Source organism: Protopterus annectens, chromosome 5.part1, assembly GCF_019279795.1.
Source record: "Protopterus annectens isolate FY-2018-M chromosome 5.part1, PAN1.0, whole genome shotgun sequence".
Lineage (NCBI taxonomy): Eukaryota > Metazoa > Chordata > Ceratodontiformes > Protopteridae > Protopterus > Protopterus annectens.
The window spans coordinates 391,767,343-391,790,034 of record NC_056736.1 but is presented as its reverse complement, the minus strand read 5'-3'; the positions used below and the strand labels follow the sequence as shown (position 1 = coordinate 391,790,034).

At 43.6% G+C, this 22,692-nt stretch overlaps 1 protein-coding gene across 2 annotated transcripts in view; it reads left to right on the top strand.

Annotated features, from left to right (window-relative positions):
• The window catches only part of RBBP7 (RB binding protein 7, chromatin remodeling factor), a 917,024-nt gene that overhangs the window by 77,064 nt on the left and 817,268 nt on the right, over positions 1 to 22,692 (top strand). For both annotated transcript variants that reach the window (XM_044073050.1, XM_044073051.1), the window contains exon 3: positions 21,902 to 22,047. In XM_044073050.1, coding sequence (XP_043928985.1) covers positions 21,902 to 22,047 — 146 coding nt within the window. The remainder of the gene's footprint in view (positions 1 to 21,901; positions 22,048 to 22,692) is intronic.

Here is a 22,692-nt window from a genome sequence, read left to right as displayed (position 1 = left end):
TGGGGGTTATGAAGTCCTACCCTCTCTATTCAGGCTAGCCGTGGTTGCCTGTAACCTGCCTATTCAGCATGGTCTGTTCCTGCAGTCAACTTAAAAATTTTTCAGACCAGAACCCAGCTGCATGCTGCTGAGCCTATTCAGGACAGACCTTCACCAGTGGGTTTTGCATACAGAGGTCATAAGGTGACTGCTAACCTGAAGAACTCTCAAAGATGATCCATTCAGAGCTGTCAGTTGAAGTTATGTGCCAGTACACCTTGTAAAAGACCTGGAAAATAATTCTTTATTTCCTGGTGATGAGGAATATTCCTTTATGCCTTTCTACTAATCGCAGGTGTCTTGGTAAAGGACTTTGTAAATGTACCCTTTAACTCCCTTTTGGTTTAAACTGGGGATGTGAAGTTGTTTTTTCTCATAGTTCATTCTTTTACTGATGGGTTCGGAGTCTGTCCTCTGCTCCAACTCGGCCAACTGCAAAAGCTCAAGGTCTTCAACCAGCTCAAGGCCAGCTCCCTACCCTGTGATGCACCATGATCTTCCTCTGATCTCATTTGCCGCTACAGTTTGGATGTTCACCAGCTCTGGCCAGTGAATAATTTTTCTTGTTTGAACATTATAGCTATAATTTTAGCAAAAATGTAATCATTTAGCATTGATATAATAGTTAGTGTAGCTTGTTCTTATAGTTAAATATTTGACTATTTAGATTAGACAATCTTTAAGGCAGTTTTTTTAAATTTTTTATAGGCCTTCTATTCTCCCTATCTCTTGAATTAGCTTAATTACAGAGGAATTAGTGGCCGTGTTTTTAGGCCCTTTATTTCTCTTTACTCTTTAGCTAAAAGTGTGTGTTGGCTCTTCCGTAGGGCATAGTTATATATATTTTAGCATAGTTTAGTGTGTTTAATGGTTATTTTTCATAGGGCACAGAGTTTCTTCCCTATTAGTGTGGTTTAGCCCTTCTTTTTATTACAGGGCATGTAGTTACCTTTACTTCACTAGTAAAGTTGGTGGCCATTTATTTCTACTTTAGTGTTGGTATAGTATGTGTGGTATGTTGAGTGCAATTGCAGCCCTTCTTTTTATACAGGGCATATAAATTTGTGTGTACTGATTTTGTTAATTTGTTTTTCTCCTTACAAGGCTTGAATAGTTGTGAATCTTTTATTGGTGTTGTGGAAGATATTGCACCAGGATAGAGAGCCAAGTCTGGCTTCAAGAAATGCCCTAGATGTGTTGCTGACCCAGAGACTCCCCAGACTCTGGAACAAACTGCCCATACTTGTCAAGCAGCACGCCTCTTTGGACTCCTTCAAAAGGAACCTTGATGATTGGATGGGAAATTCACCCCGGGGATCATGTCAATTGCCCTGCTAGACAGGGGTCCAGGTAAGTAAATACTGTGGGAAGAAATAGCCAGGGAATTGTTATGGCTAGGCTTGTATAGGTCCTAGGCCCAATAGCCTAGTAACAACCTATGTGGGCAAAAAAAGTCCGTAACTGATGGACATATTGAATGCGTTTACTGCTTAGGTGAGGTTCACCTGCAAGAAAGCTGTTCTATATGCCACTCCTCCAGCTCAAGAGTGTTGCATGAGAGAGCGAGAGAAAGTTGATGGACAAAGGTCTGCTTTAAATCCTCATTTCAGGAATCTGATAAGTCGAACACTCAAAAGACTGAGACGACAAAATCTCCATCTGCATCGAAGTTCGCTTCCAGTAAAGTGTCGACATTGGTTTCACAGCTTTCCGAACCGACTGTCCGTTATGGTTAGGAGCTGGTCCCTGACCTTGGATCAGGTATCTCCTACCTTAAAGTCCCCTGTACTGCAATCTGTGGCTTCGTCACATTCCTCACGGGCCTCAAGTAGACTGCCTGATTTGGATGTGGACCATGTGGTGAAAAAGCTCCTACAGGTACCGGCGCTAGCAAAACTTTTATCAGTACTGACCCAGGGGGCTTCGGAGCTGATCTTAGTTCCTACTACACCTTCTGTTCCTCCAACTTGCATGGATGTTTTGGAGCCGGAGAGCATGGAACTGATCATCGTGGACCCTTCGGGTCTGACACCTTCTATAGGTTTTTCTGCCTCGATACCCTCTGTCCTCCCCGGACCAGACTGGTGAGTGTCGGCCCAGTCAGACCGACTTGGTGCCGACCTTTGCCTCTCGGGGCTTCAGCTCGAGTGAGCTCAGCCTTGACCTCAGGCTTGGAGCCCTCTGTACCGGCGCAGACCAATTTCTATGGATTCTTAGAATCCAAGGGATTCTTCTCGTCAGGACCGAGGGGCCCTCTAGGCAGAGGGCTTTGTCCACCCCAACAACCTGAGCAGCTCTCACCCTGAAAGCACTGGTGTCTGCCTCTTCGTCACAAGCTCCATTGAAGCGTAGAGATCCTGTGCCTCAGGAAGCTCCATTGGGTGAGCCATGTTCTTCCAAGACCTTTCCAGGGGCCCCCACTGAAGTGCCTAGGAAGAGACTCTGAAAGAGGAAGCATTTGGCATTGGTCACTTTGAATACTGATTGGATGAGTCAGAAGGGTCCCCACAGTCCCCCTCAGAAGAGATCTCCTTTACAGATATCTTGGCGATTCTTAAACAGAGGGGTGGCTGGAAATCCCTTAACCCTTCTGATGATGGCCGTTCTCCTGAAGGCTTTTGGATCTCAGCCCTCCACCTCTTGGGTGTCTCCACCCTTTGAGTTGATGAAATTATTCAAACGGCGTGCGAGTCCCCAGACACCACAGAGCCTGTCCCTATGAGGCTTAAATTTATTACTAGCCCACAAGACCGACTTTACCTTACCAAAGGAGTACCTGTTGAAGCTATGGTGGTGGCGGCAACTACCAAGAAAATCTGAGACTTCATCTGTTCATCCTCCTAATAGGGTATCTAGGATTATGGACAGATTTTATTTACGTTTGTTTACTGGGATAGTCCAACTGGACATGGGTCCATTTACAGCGGAGGCCCGGGAAAATATAATAAATATATATATGTCGTGTATATGTATATGTATGTGTGTATATCACAGTGAGAATAGAAATCGTGGTCGCAAGTGATGTTTAAATGTTATCTGATGCATGGGCATATCCATTTATTCATAAGGTGGACTTTTAGAGAGCTTTTAAACATATTGGCAGATGTAGCAGAGGTAAGGGTAGGGGGAAGGTTATTCCAGTTTCTTGCTATGCTGTGGGAGAATAGGGTTTGTCCTGCGGAGTTGTTGGCTTTAGAGATGGACAGTAGTGTTTTTTCTGAAGAGCGTAGGGGACGATTTGATGTGTGCTTGGTTAGTAACTGACTAAGAGATGGGGTTTTGAGGGGATCGTTCAAAATATTGTAGGCAATTTGTTGATAGTTGAGTAGTTTGGTATAGTTCTAGCCATTGCAGTTTGCGCAGTGCATGACAGTGGTGTGATTTGTAGTTGATATAGAAGAGTCTGGCGAGTAGCATGACTGAAGTTGTTCAAGGTCCTGATGTTCATCGTGCATACAGCTGCAGTCCTAACAGACAGGTTATCCTGCTGTCAGGCGGGTCCTCTGTGGACCGAATTCCAAAGTCTAGGTCAGGCGTCGGTTGTCGTCGCTTCTTCCCTGACGTCAGTGCGGCAGGGGTATAAAAGAGGCAGCCGACGCCATTTTCTTCAGTCTTTCTTGCCGCGCGGTGCCTGAAGCAGAAGCAGTTAGCAAGTGCCGGTCGGCCAGCTCCTGAGATTTATGAAAGAATTTCAGCCGAAGTCGTCTTAAAAGCTAAGTACCCCATTGGGGAAACTTTTCTTGCCTCTGACAGATGTCAGACAACGTTAATAATTGCATTTCATGTGGGAAGCAAATACCACATAAGGATTTCCACTCTTTCTGTATACCTTGCTTAGGCCCAGACCACGACGTCTCTGCCTGCCGTTTTTGTGCTAGATTCAACAAGCGCACTATTAAGCGTCGGGCGGAGTTCGCCCTTCACTTTTTTGGCAAAAAATTTAATTATATTATGTCGTCGGATACTCCGTTTTGAGCAAAAAACGCAATAAGGACCGACATACGAGGTCCGCACCTCCGAGGCAGACTACCGGTTCTCCGGTACTCAGCGAGGCGCCTACGCAGCCCCCGAGTAACAATGACAATGCATTACCGGTGTCTTCAGTACCTGAGGTCGCAGGCTCCTCGGCCCCCATTCCTACTACTGATGCAGACGCCACCCCTGGCGGGGAAACTCAGAATTTAGACAGGCCTGCCATTTCTCAAGGGGTCTTCAGGCCTTCGTCCTTCTCTATTAAAGCCTTCACTAAGTCTAAAGCAGCCATGAAAACCAAAATACAGGTTCCTCAGACCCCCTTTCAAGGCACCATGCCTAAAAAACAGATGCTTAAAATGGCTGAGGATTTGATTACTCTTATCAAGGGTTCTCAACCCTCCTCTGACTAAAGGCCCAGATTAGAGGAAGACTACCCTTCCTCAGATCAAGCTTCTATTACCTCAGAACTATCTGAGGACCAGGATTATGCCTATTCTCCATTCGAAGACTCTGATGCAGAGGATTCTATTCCCTCGCCGGGATTACTCAGATTCCAAGAAAAGGCTCGGGGAATTTCTTCTGCTTCCCCAGCATAGGCCTCTGGCTATCCCTCCTGTTTTAGATATATTGGATGATGTGTACACAGAAGCCAGCCTTAATCCAGATTCTTTGCCTCCATCTCCTGTTAAACCAGACTGTTATTACCGGGTTCCTGATTCTCACCAGTTCCTATATAAAAGCCATACTGCTGACCCAGAGACAATTTCACAGGGTCCCAAGGGAATTAAGGCCTCTACTGTTAAAAACCCATTACCTTCAGAGAGAGATTCCAGAGCTTTAGAAAGGTGGGGGAAAAAGGTGTACACCTCTGCCACTTTAACCATGAGGGCATTAAACTGTCAGTTCCATATGTTAAAGTATCAACAGTTTTTGATATCTCAGCTGAAAAGCAAGATGACACAACCAGAACAACCAGATTTAAGAGTTGCAGGATTTGTTGCATGGTGCAGAGTATATGGGTAAACATACCTTGCAGTGTGGTTTTGATGCGTTAGAGGCCTCATGTAGAGCTGCTGTTACGGGGTCTGTTATACGTAGGCATGCTTGGCTCAAAGAGCAAACCTTACCAGATCATGTCAAAGCTAAATTATTAGATGCACCTCTTCAAAAAAGATGTATTGTTTGGTGTTAAAGCTGAGGAGGTGCTAAAGAAAATGGAGGAAAAAGCAAAATCAATGCAAACAGTGAAAGATTTCCTGCAGGTACAGCCTCCACGTTTCAGCAGAAATTGGCCTTCAAAAAATTGGTCCTTTCCAGCCACGGTCAGACCTCAAAGGGGCAGATACAGGTGTCCAGGGGGTAGAGGGCAACATCCAGGATCTTTGAGCCAGACAGTGGCAAGCACCAACCCCAAGAGGTGGAGAAGATAGATCAGTCTTTTAGAAAACGGACACAATGACTTCCCCCTACACCTGCCAAGCAAAGCTTTAATGGCAGCACCTTTGGCCGGAAAGCTGACATTATTCTCAAAAAAATTGGTATATCGTTACAAAAGACAAATGGATTCTGGACATTATAGACAAAGGCTACAGGTTCCACTTTCACACCCTTCCAAAAATGAGAGGCATGCCAAACCTGCCACAAAATCAAAGGGCAGAGGCACGAAAACAAATTTCAGCTGTCATGGACATAAAAGCAATTCGAGGTACCTGCAAAAGAACAAGGCCAAGGGTTTTATTCCAGACTATTCCTGGTACCAAGGAAAGACAAAGATTGGAGACCTATGTTAGACCTATCCATCCTAAACACAAATCTACAGGTACCAAAATTCAAGATGCTCACATTGCAGCAGCTTCTTCCCATGCTGGGTAAGGAGTCTTGGCTGGTAACATTGGACCTCAAGGAGGCATACCTGCATGCCCCAGATTGCAGAAGAGACCTCAGATTTCTTGCAGGTTCAACCCATTACCAATTCTTTGCATTGCCCTTTGGCTTATCTACTGCGCCCAGAGTGTTTACGAAATGCTTGGCATCAGTAATCGCCTTCTGCAGACTACAAGGGATACAAATCTACCCATATCTGGACGACTGCCTGATCCAAGTGGACAGCAAGGGCATACTACTGCAACACCTGGCGTTTGTAATAAAACTATTGAACTACCTGGGATACACAGTTCACAAAAAGAAATCAAAACTAATACCCTCTCAACAAATAATTTTCCTGGGTGCCAGCTTGGATACAACCACCCAGATGGCCTACCTCACGCCAGACAAGCAAGGGCAACTGTCTCAATACTTCAGAAAAATGGCAACTTACACCAGGCTAACTGCAAGGAAAGTCCTGCAGGCTCTGGGATTCATGGCATCTTGCATCCTACTAATCCCATGTGCAAAGCTGCATATGAGGAAACTTCAATGGTACCTAAAAAAAAACTTATGGTCTCGCCACAGCTTGGAAGCAATTATACCACTCCTTCCATGCCTTCAAAAGGAATTTATTTGGTGGGCTCAAGCTTGCCAAAGAAACATGGGTCTTCCTTTGTGTACCTCAAGCAACTACAAATCATCACAACAGACACCTCAGATTATGCCTGGGGAGCACACATGACAGATCATTGCAAAATGGACCCGAAAAGAGAAGCACCTTCACATCAACCAAAAGGAAATGCTAGCCGTGCAAAAGGCTATTATGACCTTCAAAGACCTACTGCATCCAGGCCAGCTATTGATGAGGACAGACCACACCATAGTGATGTGGTACATAAACAGGGGAGAACTCATTCATACCCCCTATGCAGGCAAGCCATGACCCTATGGAACACAGCACTGAAATTGCAAATTCAACTACTGGCACAATTCCTGGCAGACAACCTAAGCAGAAATGACAGATCCACACGAATGGAAGTTGCATCCTCAAGTTTTCACAAAGATAACTCGCGCATGGGGACAGCCAGACATAGATCTCTTTGCTACCCACAGAAATTGCCAGTTGAAAAAATTTTGTTCAAGGACCTATCATCCACAGGCCTGGAAAGTGGACGCACTTTCCTTCAATTGGGCAACATTGACAGTCTATGCCTTTCCGCCTCTTCCTCTGCTGCCCAAAGTTCTATTAAAAGCCAGAGCGGAGAGGCCGAAAATGATTCTCATTGCTCCAGACTGGCCAAGACAACATTGGTATCCGCTCTCCTAAAGAGCCTGACACATTCCCCACCATGGACCCTACCTCTAGTCCCTCTTCTGTTGTCCCAGCACAACTACAAAACTCTTCACAGCCATCTCAAAACTCTAAATCTAGCTGCATGGAGAATTCCTTGATTTCCCAACAGTTTCTCCTATCCAAGGAGGTGTAGGACGTCATCTTGGAGGCCAGAAGACCTTCTACTAGAAAGGCCTACTCCGCCAAATGGAAACTATTTTGTGCCTGGAATCAAGAAAAGGGACAGAATCCTTGGGTAATAAATGTACCTCAAATTTTACAGTACCTAGCTGAGATGTTTAACGATGGACTTTCCTTCTCCTCCAAGATCCACGCTTCAGCCATTTCTGCACAATGCAACACGGATCCTCCTTTCTCACGTTCTCTTGAGGCAGTTCCTCAGAGGGGCAAAGAATATAAAACCCCCAAGGAAACCACCAGTCCCTGCTTGGGACCTCAACTTCGTATTGGAAAAGCTGACCCTTCCTCCCTTCGAGCCAGCTTCTTCAACAGAGTTGCAGTACTTGTCATGGAAAACGGCCTTTCTTCTGGCTATCACCTCAGCACGCAGGGTTTCGGAGCTACAGGCCCTCATGGCTGTGCAGCCATTAATTTTCCATCAGGACAGAGTTTCCTTACGAACCAACCCTACCTTTATGCCAAAGGTAGTATCCAGTGTAGCTTTGAATCAGACTATCCACTTGCCTACCTTTTATCCTAATCCACAAAACAAAGGAGAAAAACTACTACATTCCTTGGACATTCACAGGCAACTTCTGTACTAATTTGGACAGAACAAAGCCATTCATGAAATCTGAGCAACTCTTGTGTCCTATGCTGCAGGTGCTCAAGGAAAGGCGATTTCCAAACAGACAATTTCAAAATGGATAGCCCACTGCATACACTTTTTTGTTACTCATTTCATGGAAAAACTGTGCCTGCATGCATCAGATCCCACTCCACCAGAGCCACAGCTACCTCCGCAGCCTTCCTCAGGGGGGTCCCTACCAAGGACATTTTGGAAGCGGCCACCTGGAGTTCAGTGCACACTTTCTCCAAGCACCATCACCTCCCACTATACTCAAAATCTAGAGCGGGCTTTGCCACAGCAGTCCTGCGGGGCATCCTAGCTCCTCCTAGTTCCACTTAGTGCCTACCACCCTTACTTAGCTTTGGGATTCTACCCATTTGTTATGACTGCAGCTGTATGCACGATGAACATAGTACAGTTTTGTACCTACCATAAATGTAGATGTTAGAGTGCTCATACAGCTGCAGTCCAGGTTTCCCTCCCTCCATCCCCTCTTAGGACAGGCCTTATGACAAACACTTTTCATATAACCTTTTTGGGGTATTCTTTTATGGTGTATTTGCTTGCAACTACTGTTTTTGATTTATCAACATTGCATCTTTGCATAACATTATGTTTGCCTTCCTTCTGGGGGCACCTGACATCTGGGGCAAGAAAAACTGAAGAAAATGGCATCGGCTGCCTCTTGTACCCCTGCCGCACTGATGTCAAGGAAGAAGCAATGACAACTGACGCCGGACCTAGACTTTGGAATTCTGCCGACCGAGGACCCGCCTGACGGCAGGATAACCCATCTGTTATGACTGCAGCTGTATGAGCAGTCTAACATCTACATTTATGGTAGGTACAAAACTGTACTTTTTCTTGTGGGTAAGGATTGGAGCGGCGTACATTTAAGTAGGTGTTTGGGCAAGTGTCACGTGCTTGGTCGGTTGGGAATTGTCTGTCTATATAGTGTCCCCAATTTTTTGTGGACTTGAATATGCACATCAAACAGTAGTTTGTCTGTTTCCTCGCCAAGGAGTTTGGTATGGTTTGTAGGTGAGATGTTGGTACCATTTTTGTCAGTAATTGTAAAGGGTTGGTTGATAAATTTAGATTTGTTAGGGGAGAAAATGAGTAGTTTGGTTTTGTTGGGATTAAGGATTAGTTGAGTCTGGGTAATCCAGTTTTCTACTGGAGGTGAAGGAGTCTAAGTTTTTGAAGGGTTGTGAGTGATGGTGCAGAGCAGATGAAAGGGAGTCATCTGTGTACTGTGAGTGAAGCGTTTTGGGTGGAGGTATGGAGGCTTAGTGAAAATGGAAAAAAGTAATGGTCCTAATATTGAACCCTGTGGGACTCTTATGGTTGTAGGGAGTAGTGGTGATGGTGTATTCTGCTACTGAACAGACTGCTGTCCATCTGATAAGTAGCATTTAAACCATGCTATAGTGGAAGGGGCAAAACATAGGGAGGACATGGAATCCAGTAGCATGGTGTGTGACACCATGTCAAATGCCTTGGATAAGTCCAGAAATATTGCTGATATGAAATGGTTTCTGTGTAGGTTCACTATGTATGTAAAGGTCAGAAGAGCGGTAGTAGTGCTATGGTGTTTGAAGCCGTGTTGAATGGGTGACAGGAAGTTGTTAGAAATTGCACAATTTGGGGAGTATATACACCTTTCAAGTATTTTGGATAAGGGGGGTAGGATGGCTATTCGGTAGTTGGAGAAGTCATAAGAGTTTCCTCCTTTGTGAAGAGGGATACTGTTAGATACTATCCATAGTTTAGGGATGTAGGCTTTCTGTATGGAGTGGTTTATTAGGATAGATACTGGGTATGAGAGGGAATCGACTGCTGTTTTTAGGAAGTCAGCAGGTAGGTTGTCTGCTGCAAGGGTGGTGGGTTTGAGTTTTTGTAGGAGTTTTTTAATAGTGGTGGGGACAGGCGAGTGTGTGAAAGAGGGGATATTGTTAAGGGGCTTGCTAGGTGGGTCTGAGTGGTAGGTTTTTGGGGATCCGAGAGGACAGTGATAGAATTGTTTGAGTGAAATGTTGGTTAAATTGGGATGCAATGTCTGTGGTGTTGTTGGTGGGTGTTGGGGTGGATGTTTTTCCAGGGTTGAGTAGGGAGTTGATGGAATTACAGAATTTTTGTGGGTCTCGTGTGCTTGGTTTGGCTGGTGAGGAAATAGTTTTGTTTATAGAGTATGGTTTTTTTTTTTAGTTTTGTTTGGTTGGTGGTCCTTTTTTTTTCTTCTCCAGGCTCTCCATGCTCTTATCTCTGGCTTTTAGTAGGGCTCTTGTGTCCCTGCTTAGCCATGGAGCATAGTTTGACTTGACTCTGATCTTTCTAATGGGTGCAGCTGCGTTAAGGATGCTAATGAGTGTTACTGAAGTAGTCTTCGGCTTGGTTTAAGTCTAGTGTTTAGTAGTGGGTTCCAGTTAGTGTTTTAGGATGTGGTTTAGTTTGTGTATTTAGTTTTCTTTTATCTCTGACTTGTCTAAAGATAATAGGGTTGGTTATGTTAACGGCGTTTTCACAAGAGGAATGTAGGGAGGTGGTCGCTCAGGGTGTCTGGTAGACCTCTAGTGTGATAGTAATGTTTTGGGTAGCTTACTAGTGTCCAGTCTAAAACTGATTGCTTGTGTGATCTTTTGTCTACTCCTAGTAGGTTCTTGAGTGAGCTGGGTAAAGCCATGGAGATTAATATGGTTGGTGGGGTTGTTGGAGTTGCAGGCTAACCAGTTTGTGTTCTTCACCTAAGAGAATGTTTTCATTGGGAAGTTTGACTGAGATCCATTGTAATAATTCTTCTACAGTGGGATAGTTGTTGCCTGGGGGGATATAACGGCAGATAATTTTCTTGGTGTTTATAGGTAGAGTTGAGATTCTTTTCTGCGTTATGAAATGCTGGGGGTGGGATTTCTAGGGGTTTTACTTTTGAGTGTTTTTTTTTAGAGTACGGCTACTCCTCCACCCTTTTTGTTTGACCTGTCCTGCCTTATAATGTTATATCCTGGTGGAAGAATTTCTTCTTTTTGGATGTTTGGTTTTAGCCAGGTTTCGGTGACTGTATATTTCTGGAGTAGTGGGTTATGAAGGTTTGGATATCAGGAAGTTTCAGACTTCTGGTATTTAATGATTAGTAGGTCTGACTTTTGTTTGGGTGGGAGTTGCTTAGCCCTGGATTTGGGTGGATATTTCCTGATATGAGCATTTTCTTGTGGTCAGTAATATGTGTTTTATACTTTTGTTTTTGTGGTATTTAACTGATATCTTAGAGGTATGTGTTAGTTATGTTTTGTAGATGTAAAACATAAAGCTGTCTTGAAATAGTGTAGCCGTAATGGGGAAATGCGTGCGAGTGTTTGGTTTAGTGTATGCCTGTGTTGCATGGTGGTTTGTATTATGTAGTGAGGTGATGGGATGAGTGGATGTGAAATATGTTGGTTATGAGGGCTAGTAGTAGGCCTCCTAAGGTGGTTTCATTTTGTCCCATCTAGTATTGTAGGAAAATTGTGAGAGGAGGAGGTGGTAGGTGTAAGTAAGGGTGGGTGTGGTGGTGAAGTGAGAGGCTAGGGGTGTGTTTGATAATTGGTGTGAAAGTGCATGGGAGAGGAGATTGGCTGTTTTTGGCTGTGGGTGTGGTTTGGGTAAAATTTTAGGTGCTGGCTGGGATTTGGGTGTAGGGGAGCGGCATGAGCCCAAAGGGAGAACTGAGTGGGGCAGAGCCACGAATATGGTGTGTCAGGAGTCTATCAGTTTATCCAGTGAGATTGTGCACTGGATGCATTTCCCAGGTAAGTAGCACCCTTTACCTTTTTAATTTTCTTTTTGGGACACTTAATTGTGCTACAATCCTACCCGTGTTCTGGGATAGATTCCACTTACAGATATTGCAAAGGGGAGTTAAATTTACTTTTGTTAGAGAGGTTGGCTTATATACAATTGAATACTGGAGCTTAGATCTATCTGCTCGTTATGAATGAGCAAGGAGATTTTAAGCTCTTTTGCTGCCACCAAGTGGTGTAGAGGGGAAAATATCCATTAAAATTACTAGGGTATATCCGGTGGTGGTGCTGCAGTAGCATTGTCGCCTCACAGTAAAACGCTGTCTGGTTCGGTTCTCGGCTAGAGCATCTTCTGCATGGAGACATGCGTGAATGGGAGTACCTTCGTTGAAGGTTGTGTGTCAGGGCTGGCAACTCGGCACGTAAAAATCAACTGCCAATCCTTAGTGGACTGGAGTTCCGCTGTGGCGACTCCTAACCGTGAAAAAGCCGAAAAACGCATACGTACATATTTTAAAAAAAATTAGAGAAAAAATAAGTTGGGAGTGGGAGGGGTGGACAGCTTCGGGGTAGTTCCGCGAGTGTGCTGGTCCTGTTGCAGACTTCTGTCTAAAATATTTAAACACTTGAGCAAACAGCCATAGGCATATGGGAAGCATATGTTCAGTTCAGTGGCCTTCGTTCGATCGCTGAACTACCTCACCCATTTTACTAGGTTACAAAGGGATCTCCTTAAAGAGCTAGGAGACTTCCTACAGGGTTCAGTAGCTGTGGGAGTTTCGGACAAGGTAGCTTCTCCACTCTTAATTCAATAGTGAACTCTTCCATGTGTCTGTCTTGCTAATGGTACACGCAGGGCAGCGGGTACAGGAATTGCGCTCTGGAGATATTCCTGGATGTGCTTATGTTCTTTTGTGGAACCCTTTAAGTCTTTCTTCATTAACACCCCCCTTGATGGTTCGTTCCTTTTCAGACCTAAACTCTAACCAGGAGTGAAAGACAGACATTGTCTGCTGTTGGTGTACGTTTTTCTACCCCAAACAGACCTTACTCCAAAGGGAGTGGAGGTGGAAAGATATGGTTCCGTAAGTCTCGAGGAAAGGATCTTTCCAAAACACTTAGTGACACCCCCTCTAGAGATAGAGGAGGGGGTAATGATGGAAGATGCTGCCCACATGGGGGGGGGGGTCTTCAGAACCAGGACGACAGACCACTTATTTGGCAAGCCCCATCAGCGCTCCTGATAGGAGGCCCTACTGCCCATCTTTGGAGGCATTCAGGGGATTCCTGTCTTTGTACTTGGACACCTGGCTAAAAATAACAAGACAGCTGGGTACAAAGCATAATATCCATAGGCTACTCTATTCCCATTGCCACTCCACCCCCTCTAGTAAAGAAAATTCCAGACATTCCACCCAGTCACGGGGAGCTAGCAAGCTTTAGAGGTCCAAAGGTTGCTGGACAAAAGTCATCGAGCCAGTCCCAGCAGACCAAAGAGGATCCGGAACTTACTCTGGGTTCCCGAAGAAAATGGGACTGGAGACCTATTCTGGACCTAAGCAGACAAAACAAGTCAGTGGAAAAAGACTAAGTTCTGGATGGTCACGCTTCAATCAATACTTCCCTTTCTGGGGAAAGACAGTTGGATGTGCTATATAGATCTTCAGGATGCTTACTACCACATAAAGATAGACCATCCAGGGATCATCTATGCTTTCAGCTGAGAGCCAGCCATTCAGTTTTGTGCTCTGCCCTTTGGTCTCTCTACAGCCCCCAGAGTGTTCACCAAATGTTTGGCACCACCTGAGATGGTTGGGATTCCTGGTGTCTCCGTATCTAGACAACTGTCTCCTCATTGCCACCACCAAGCATCAACTTCTTCATGTGAGGGACACAACCTTACACCTATGCAATCAATTGGGGATTACCATCAACTCAAATCTGCCTTATCGCTATTGCAACAGACCATCTTCATAGGAGCAAAAATTAAACGCCGTTTCTACAACATTGTCTACTTCCGGAAAGAATTTCTCTCTTATGAGAACAAGTATCTGACCTGCTTCAGAGAAAAAAAAGCCCCAGTCTCAGTGGTACTCAAATTGCTAGGATCAGTGGCAACAGCAATCATTGCCATTCCCCTCTTCACAAATGCATATGCGAATTATACAATGGCTCCTATTCTCTGTGGTCCTTCAGGAACTTCCAATGTCTCATCAAATTGTTATAACGAATGCATGCAAGAAGGACCTTCAGTGGTGGCTGACGTCTCAACATGCATCTCGGGGACGTCCATTCGTTCTACCATTTCCCATAGCCACAGTGACCATGGATGCTTCCTTGACTGAGTGGGGGGGGGGGGGCATTTTCAGGGAAGAACAGCCCAAGGCACATGGAAGAAACACGAGGCTCATCTGCATATAAATGTCCTGGAGATGAGAGCGGTACTTCTAGCGTTGCAGTCCTTTTAGGACTCTACTACTGGGAACAATTGCAATTCAGACTGACAAGATGCCCGTAACAAACAAGGAGGAACCAAATCTTACCCCCTGTGTCGAGAGGCCATGAGAGTATGGCAGTGGGCAATCTCCTCCCAGCTCTTTCTGTTAGCAGTGCACATCCTGGAGAAATCCAATGTGCTAGACTAGCTGAGCAGGGCAATCTTACTGCATCAAGAGTGGTCCCTAAAGCAACAAGTAGCTGAAAGGATTTTCCACAGGTGGGGCCAGCCTTGCTGCAATCTTTTTGCCCCCCCCCCCCCCAACAAACATGAAATGCAGCAGCTACTTTGCCCCAATTCCCCGGACGGGGGAAGCCGCAAGGGATGCACTGGTGCACAATTGGCCCGTGGGTCTCCTTTATGCATTTCCCCCCTTCCCTCAGATTCCCATGGTATTACAGAAAGCAAAACTTCTGGGAAGGACCATGATACTAATAGCCCTTTACTGGCCTTGGCAAATTTGGTTTCCCTTCCTCCAGCCTCATCTTTTGGAAGAACCCTGGATCCTGGACCCAGTTCTGGATCTGTTGACCCGTTCATCAGGGGCTCTTCACCCTTCATTCATTCCCTCAAACTGACAGCTTGGCTTCTCCAATTCCCTCAGTAGCCAGGATTTACCACCTCTCAACTGAGGCCCAACCTATTCTAACATTCTCTCATCTACCAGAAAGTTATATCTTTGCAAATGGAAGAGATTTTCTTTATGGGCCTCTCTGAATGATGTTTATTATCTACGTTCGATCCCATTTATATTGGAATTACTAACTAAACTTTTCAACGAAGGAGCGGCTGCAGCTACCACTGGAGTTCAATTAGCAGCGATATCAAACTTTAATTTTTTTTTTTCCAAGGCTCCAATGTTATGTTGCATCAACTTGCTAAAGCCTTTAAGGTGCCATTCATTTGAGGCCACCAATAATAGGTTCCTAGGTAAGTACTAGGTTATCTGCCCGAGGGCATCTAAGTCTAACCAGAATGTGTTGGCTTTCGCCGCCCCCTTAGATTAGTTCCCTGTACCTCTTTCCAGCAGAACCATTAGTTCCCTGTGCCTCTGTCCAGCAGAGCCACTGCAGTGATCCCCAGGGTAAATTTGGAGTTTCCCATCCACTTGTCAAGGTTTCTTGAGTGTTTGGGGCTCTGCCTAATGTAGATTGGAATCCTGTTCCAAAGCATGGGGAGTCTCTGGGACAGGAATCCCTCCCTCCAGCATGTCCTATTTATCATTGTGGTGAGGTTTAGATCCCTAGAGCATGTGGCTCTCAGATTTTTATTTTTTTTTTATTTTTTTTTTTTAGATGGAGCATATCCATAAATTCTGGGTTGGACATGGCCTTGTATGTCAGGCAGAGATCACATCAGAGCTCCAGTCATGCCATGGAATTTAAATTTTGTTGTATCCAGAATCATACCATCTCCTTTCGTGCCAGCCTCATCCTGTTCTTTGAAATTCCTTTCATGGAAGACTTTTTCTGATGGCCATTACTTCTGCTCTGCGGTTTCTGATGGCCATTACTTCTGATCTGCGGATTTCTGAGCTGCAAGCCTTAACCCATCAAACCTTATCTGGTTTTCAATAATGACAGTTTTGCTCAGAACTAATCCATCCTTCTTACCAAAAGCTTGAGGCAAATCTTAACCAATCAATTGAGTTGCCAGTTTTCTTTTCCCAGTACACAAGTAGGATGGAACACATGGTGCACAAACTATGTTCATAAAAGACGGAACGAAACAATTCATGTCAACAGATCAACTGTTACTTAAGAAGGGTGCCTCCTTGACAAAAGTAACCTTAAGATGGCTATCGGATTGCATTTCCTTCATTTTATAATTCACAAAATGCCCCCTTTCAACAAAAAGTAAAGGCCCACTCTACTAGAGCTATTTCAACCTCATTAGCATTTTCTGCGAGGTTACCATTACACTATATTTGTGCATCAGCTACCTGGTCAACACCTCATACCTTTATCACTCATTACAGAGTAGACAAGACCTCCTTTGGTTCCACATTTCTGAGGAATATACTCCCGTGAGACACTCTAAGATGGTGCTTGGGGCACTACCCATCAGTTGAGAGAATAGTGAGATAGAACAACTCCACATAAAGAAGTTATGTACTCATAACGTTCCATGCGAGTTCATCTCACTTTCATTCTTGTCCCACCAACCCCCATCCAGTCTACTTGAGGTCCGTACAGGGTGCTTTGTCTCTTATCCAACTCTCTTGAGTGGCATATTTATACTAGGTAGTCACACAGCAAACAAGATCTGAGGGAAAATCAGAAGTCCATCATGGGATAGGAAGTTGGCCTCGAGCTGGTTGAAGACCTTGAGCTTTTGCAGTTGGCAGAGTCTGAGCAGAGGATCCGCTCAGAACCCATCAGTAAAGAATGAAGGTGAGATGAACATCTCACATGGAACGTTATGGTGAGTACATAACTTTATTCTGTTCATGAACTTTGCTGGGGCAGTTACCGAATTAGCAAAGAACATCACCACAGAGTGGTCTTACTCACACATGGCAAGGATCCCTCCTCCAACCTTCTGAACCTACACTTGACAGTTTGGATGATAGGTTTCACATTTAGGCACCTCTTGTCAGAGGACTTACAGCAGATATTAATAGGATAGAAAACATGCTACTAGAATTGCATATGTGCAAAATGGAAGAGACTTTCTAGTTTGTGCTGCAATAGAGACCAGGAACTTCTCTATTTGAAGGGACTCTTGTAATTCTCCAGTACCTGTGTGAATTGCCCAAAACCAGGCCCGAGTTGCACTTGATTCATCACTCTCCTGTTACTGCTGGTCTTCCATAGGATTCCCCCTTTCTTCCTTATTCTAAGTCAGCCAGTTTCTAAAACCAGATTTACATATCTAACTACTTGGATAATGAGCGATTCCTGCCTGGTATTACTTATAAATTGGAGAAGTTGAGTGTGTCTCCCTTTCAACGTGCATCCAGTGCTTCCCTAATATTTAACACTGAAGGCCAGTTTGACTCATTGCTGTGACTTCAACTAGACTAGTAGGAGTTACAAGCCCTCATATCCTCCCAGCCTGTTTTGATCTTTCATAAAGGTAGGGCAACTTTAAGAACTAACTTTTCTCCATGCCCAAAGTTGTTTCTAAATTTACTTTGAATCATTGTAGTCACCTTCTTGTGTTCCTTCTCTCTTCCTAGTAACAAGGAAGAGACTTGTACACATCGTGGATGTCTACTGGCAGGTCTGGCAATAATTGAACTGACTAAAAACTTAGAATTTCCCACCAGCTCAAATTTCTTTGAAGACCTGAAAAATGGACAACCATTTCTAAGCAAACTGTTTCCAAATGGCTATCTCTGGCTTTTCAGTTGTATTCTCATAATGGAAAGCCTCTGTCAGAAGGTCAAAACTCAGTCCACCAGCTTTGACTTTACTTCCAGGGCCTTTTGGAAAGCGGAGGACTTTAGAGCCATTCTGAAGGCAGCAATGCAATGTGGTCTGTGCACATTTCCACTAAGCATTGTCATTTTCCAGAGTAGGATTTGCTAGATCAGTTCTTCTGGACTCTGGTCCTGTTTGCCACAGCTTATAATGTAAGGCTAGAGGAATCCATCCCTTAGCCTTATGCTACTGCAATAGTGATCTAGTGGTGAACATAATAGAGTTGTGGAAGTTAACTTACCATAACAGTGGCCAAGACCTTCCCTGTCTTCCCCCCCCCTTTTTTTTTTAATGTGTACCCAACTGTATTTGGGTCCTGTTCACCTTTGCTACCTTTTTCCTGGCATGATGTAATTTGACACACTGGGACATAACATCTTTTGTCATCCCCTTTATTGGGGCAAGAAAGCTCTGAAATTTGGTGAAATTTAGTGTAATTTAGTCTTAATACTAGCATGGTCTCAAACTTAGGCAGGCAAATGGTACTTGAGCAAGGCATTCAAACTCTTAATGACTGAACATCTCATATCCTTGGTTGGATCCTATATAGCTGTATGCTGTTAGTCTTGATCTTTTGAACATCTGTTATTACAGTAAGTTAACTTGCACAGCTGTACCACTTGACTTGTAAATATTTTACTTTTTCATGACTGATTTGACTGTATAGCCTTGTTACCTAGGCTTGACTTTATCTGTATAATGTGCTCCCTGTACTGAACATGAAAAAGGTTCACCTTGATTAGTTTTCTACACTACTTAAATTCAAATAAAGGGTCTAGCACCAGTCACACAACAGTAAACTAAATATTGCTTGCATAAACATTATTGTGTGTGTGTACTCGCGCTAATGAGTGCATTTTTTTTTTCAACACTCATTTGTGTGATGCAAGTTAACTGCGGTACCTTTTCTGCAGAGACGTTTGTGTGAATGCTGTTCATGACTAATTGGTTGACTAGGGTAAGTGGGGGAGGGGCGCTTGAGAGTTTGTGTGCGTGTGTTTTAGGGTAAGGGTTAGATAATGGGATTTTTAGTGTGCGAGTGTTTTAAGGTAAGGGTTAAGGGAATAAATCTGTGAGTTAGGGGGATAGATTGTGTGTGTGAGCGGTTTCTCTCTTGCCATGGGTACTTGCAAGCAAATAATGCATGCAGAGAAACAGTGATGCATACTTGATATAGTGATTTAGACTGTGTTGCATTAGAATGTAGTAGCAGCCTGAGATATGAACACTAATAAGCATATTGATTTCCATGTTAGTTTTTGTATTTTAAAGAGAAACTAGAGTAACACTGGGACTCTCCTGTGCAAAGTACATAGCCTGATATATTTATCACTAAGTAGTATTCGTGTCAGGATTAAAATTTTAGGGTAACCAAGTTCATCCAGATAATGCCTTACAAAGTGCATTTAACAGGAAAGCTGATATGGGATTTCATTACATTTCAGTGTGCCAAGCATTTACAGTGGATTTAAGTTTACACACCCCTGTTAAAATGCCAGGTTTTTGTAATGGAAAAAAATGAGACCACAAATAATTTCAGAGCTTTTCCCACCTTTTAATGTGACCTATAATCTGTACAATTCAATTTTAAGAAAAAACAAATCTGTTGGGGGGGTTATATATATAAAAAAAAGTGTAATAAGTTGGTTGCATAAGTGTGTACACCCTTAAACTAATACTTTGTTGAAGCACCTTTTGGTTTTAATTACAGCATTCACCTTTTGATTTTAATTACAGCATTCAGTCTTCCTGGGTAGGAGTGTATCAGCATGGCACATCTTGACTTGGCAATATTTACCCACTCTTCCTTGCAAAAGCTCTCCAAATCTGTCAGATTGCGAGGGCATCTCTTGTGCACACCCCTCTTCAGGTCATCCCACAGACTTTCTATTGGATTTAGGTCTGGGCTGTGGCTGGGCCATTCCAAAATTTAATTTTCTTCTGGTATTCTTTTGATTTGGATGTATGCTTGGGGTCATTGTGTCGAAAGGTGAAATTCCTCTTCATCTTCAGACTTCTAGAAGACACCTGAAGGATTTGGGCCAAAAGCGACTGGTATTTGGAACTGTTCATAATTCCCTCCACCTTGACCAAACCCCCAGTTCCAACTGAAGAAAAACAACCTCAAAGCATGATACTGCCACCACCGTGCTTCACCATGGGGATAGTGTTCTTTTGATGATGAGAAGTGGTATTTTTGTGCCAAATGTGCGTTTTTGGAATTGTGGCCAAAAGTTCAATCTTGGTCTGACCACATTTTCCAACATGCTTGGAGACTTAGTGTGTTTTGCAAATTTTATCCGGGCCTGGATGTTTTTCTGTGTAAGAAAAGGCTTCCGTCTTGCAACCCTACCCCATACATAGCCCAGACATATGGAGAAAACTGGATATTGCTGTCACATGTAGTACACAACCAGCACCTGTCAGAAATTCCTGCAGCTCCTTCAGTGTTGCTGTAGGTCTCTTGGCAGCCTCCCTGACTAGTTTTCATCTTGTCTTTTCATCAATTTTGGGTTCATTGCAACATCATTGCTGTCCCATATTTTCTCCACTTTTTGATGACTCTCTTCACTGTGTTCCATGGTATATCCAATGCTGTGGAAAATTTTTTTGTTCCCTTCTGATACTTTTCAACAATGAGATCCCTTTGATGCTTTGCAAGCTCTCTGCGAATCATGGCTTTTGCTGTAGCAGGCAACTAAGTACATCAGGAAAATCCTACTAGGGCAGCTGAACTTAATTTGGGGTTAATCAGTCACCAACTGATGGCAGGTGTGTATCCAGGAAGACCAAATGCTGTAACCTTTTAAATCAAAACGTGCTTCAACCGTATACATTCATTTGTTTGTGCGGAGGTTGTACGATTCACCAGAGTGCAAAAGTACAACCTCCAGATCTCTGAAATTACAAAAAAAAAGTGCGACTTTCAAATGAGCACATTTGAAGTCTGCATTTTGGGCGCAGATTGCACTATAGCAGGGATTGGGAAATGAGTACTTTGCCTCACTGTAGTGCGATCTCTAAGTTTGCATATTAAAGTAGGTGGGGCGTGGGGGTTCCCCCTGCCTAACGCTGTATGTAAATATTTAGATTTGAAAATGGTTGAATCTCATTTTCAAGATGACCATTTTCAAAATCTTGGTATGTTCGGAGTGTTGTGATTCAACAGTCGCACAACCGTATGACTGCCGAAATGTTTCGGACAAATGAATGTATACTGCTTCAACAAGTTTAGTTTAAGGGTGTGCACACTTGTGCAACCAGCTTATTGTACGTTTTTATATTTTTTTTCCCCCTAACAGATTTGTTTTTCAATTGAATTGTACAGGTTATAGGTCACATTAAAGGTGGGAAAAGTTTTGAAATTATTTATTTTGGTCTCGTTTTTTTTATGTCACAAAAACTTGGCATTTTAACAGGGGTGTGTAAACTTTTTGTATCCACTGTACAAAAAATACTGGCAGAGTTTTTCTACAGTACTAGTGACATGAGCTTTAATTAGCCTGGGTGATGGATAAATGGGTGGTTAGGTGGGGGATGAAAGTAGGAATAGGTGCTCAGTTGGTCAGGTCTCTTGTCATATTGGAAGTTGGAGATTAATGCCACACTTGTTGAAGCTGGTAGATGTAGGAGGTAGAGAATGTAAGGCTGCAGTAAGTAGAAGACATCTAGCACCCCATGGTTTCCCCAAGTTCTTTGCATGTTTGTGTGTAGGGACTCTAGGTGTACAAAAATTCTTGCCCGTTACTTAGAGGACGACTTACTGGAGTGCCCCAGTTTCTCCAAGTCATTTATAATTTGCTGAACCAGGTGAGGGGCCTTTAGCCTTGCAGTTGCATTTTGTGTTGGAATCCTGGCTCTTGGAGCGTGAAGTAGGGCTTCAGGATGTAGCAAGTAAAACTAAGGGAATTCCTCAGTGAGCGAGTATATCCAAAGGGGTTGTCCCTGGAGAATTACCTTCTGATGTGACTGCTTGATTATTCACTTTTATTGCCTCGCCAGACTAGCTCCTATCTGGGAGGAGTTTTTTAAATTTGCATACGCACAGTTACACTTTCCTACCTCTGCTTGAATGTATAGTAGCATCAGCTTAATAGCTGTCAAGCAGGAGCTGTACTGTGGAATAAAATTTGTGTGCTTATCTAACTAGAGTAAATTATTTTTCTGTGCTTTGAGCAGGCCAGAAGGAAAGGATTATACCATCCATAGACTTGTGTTGGGAACGCATACATCTGATGAACAGAACCATTTGGTCATATCCAGAGTACAGATTCCAAACGATGATGCTCAGTTTGATGCTTCACATTACGACACCGAGAAAGGCGGTATGTTTACATATTAAGTGCAGAATGATTTACAAGCATGTATCCTCCTACAGTTTTAAGGATATTGTTTGCCATCCTAAATGTTAATCAGCAGATTAGTAGTGTGTTATGGGGCACTGTTGTGTCTCATAGGGTGTTAAAAGCATACATTCTTGTCTGTGTTAATATCTGCAAAGTAATAGAGTTGATGAATTCAGACAAGCTTGTGCATTGGTATTTAGCTGGTGGCAAGTTTATTGCTTCACCCCCCCCCCCCCCAAGCAAAGTGTGACCTAGTATCACTTTCAGCTGTACAGTGGTGAAAGTTATTAATTTTTATAAAAATGTGTCTGAATATAGCATACGTCTTATTCACCCCCTTCAGACATGGGTTATTTCTGCCACTCTGTTGCTCTGAAAAGGAAGTAAAGAACTAGTATAGAGTATGCTTAAGCAGATAGTTCTGGTGGTGGTCCTACAGTTGGAGCACTGTTACATGGTAGCCAAATGGTACAACTTCTAGGAAGGCTGTTGAAATAATTGACTATTTGGAATGCCAGCCAGTATGAGGAATATTCGGAGTGGTGTAACAGATGTATACAAGTACATGCTGCTTTTAAAGTGCAGGTACTGCAGTTTAAGCACATATATTGAGATGACTGGGCT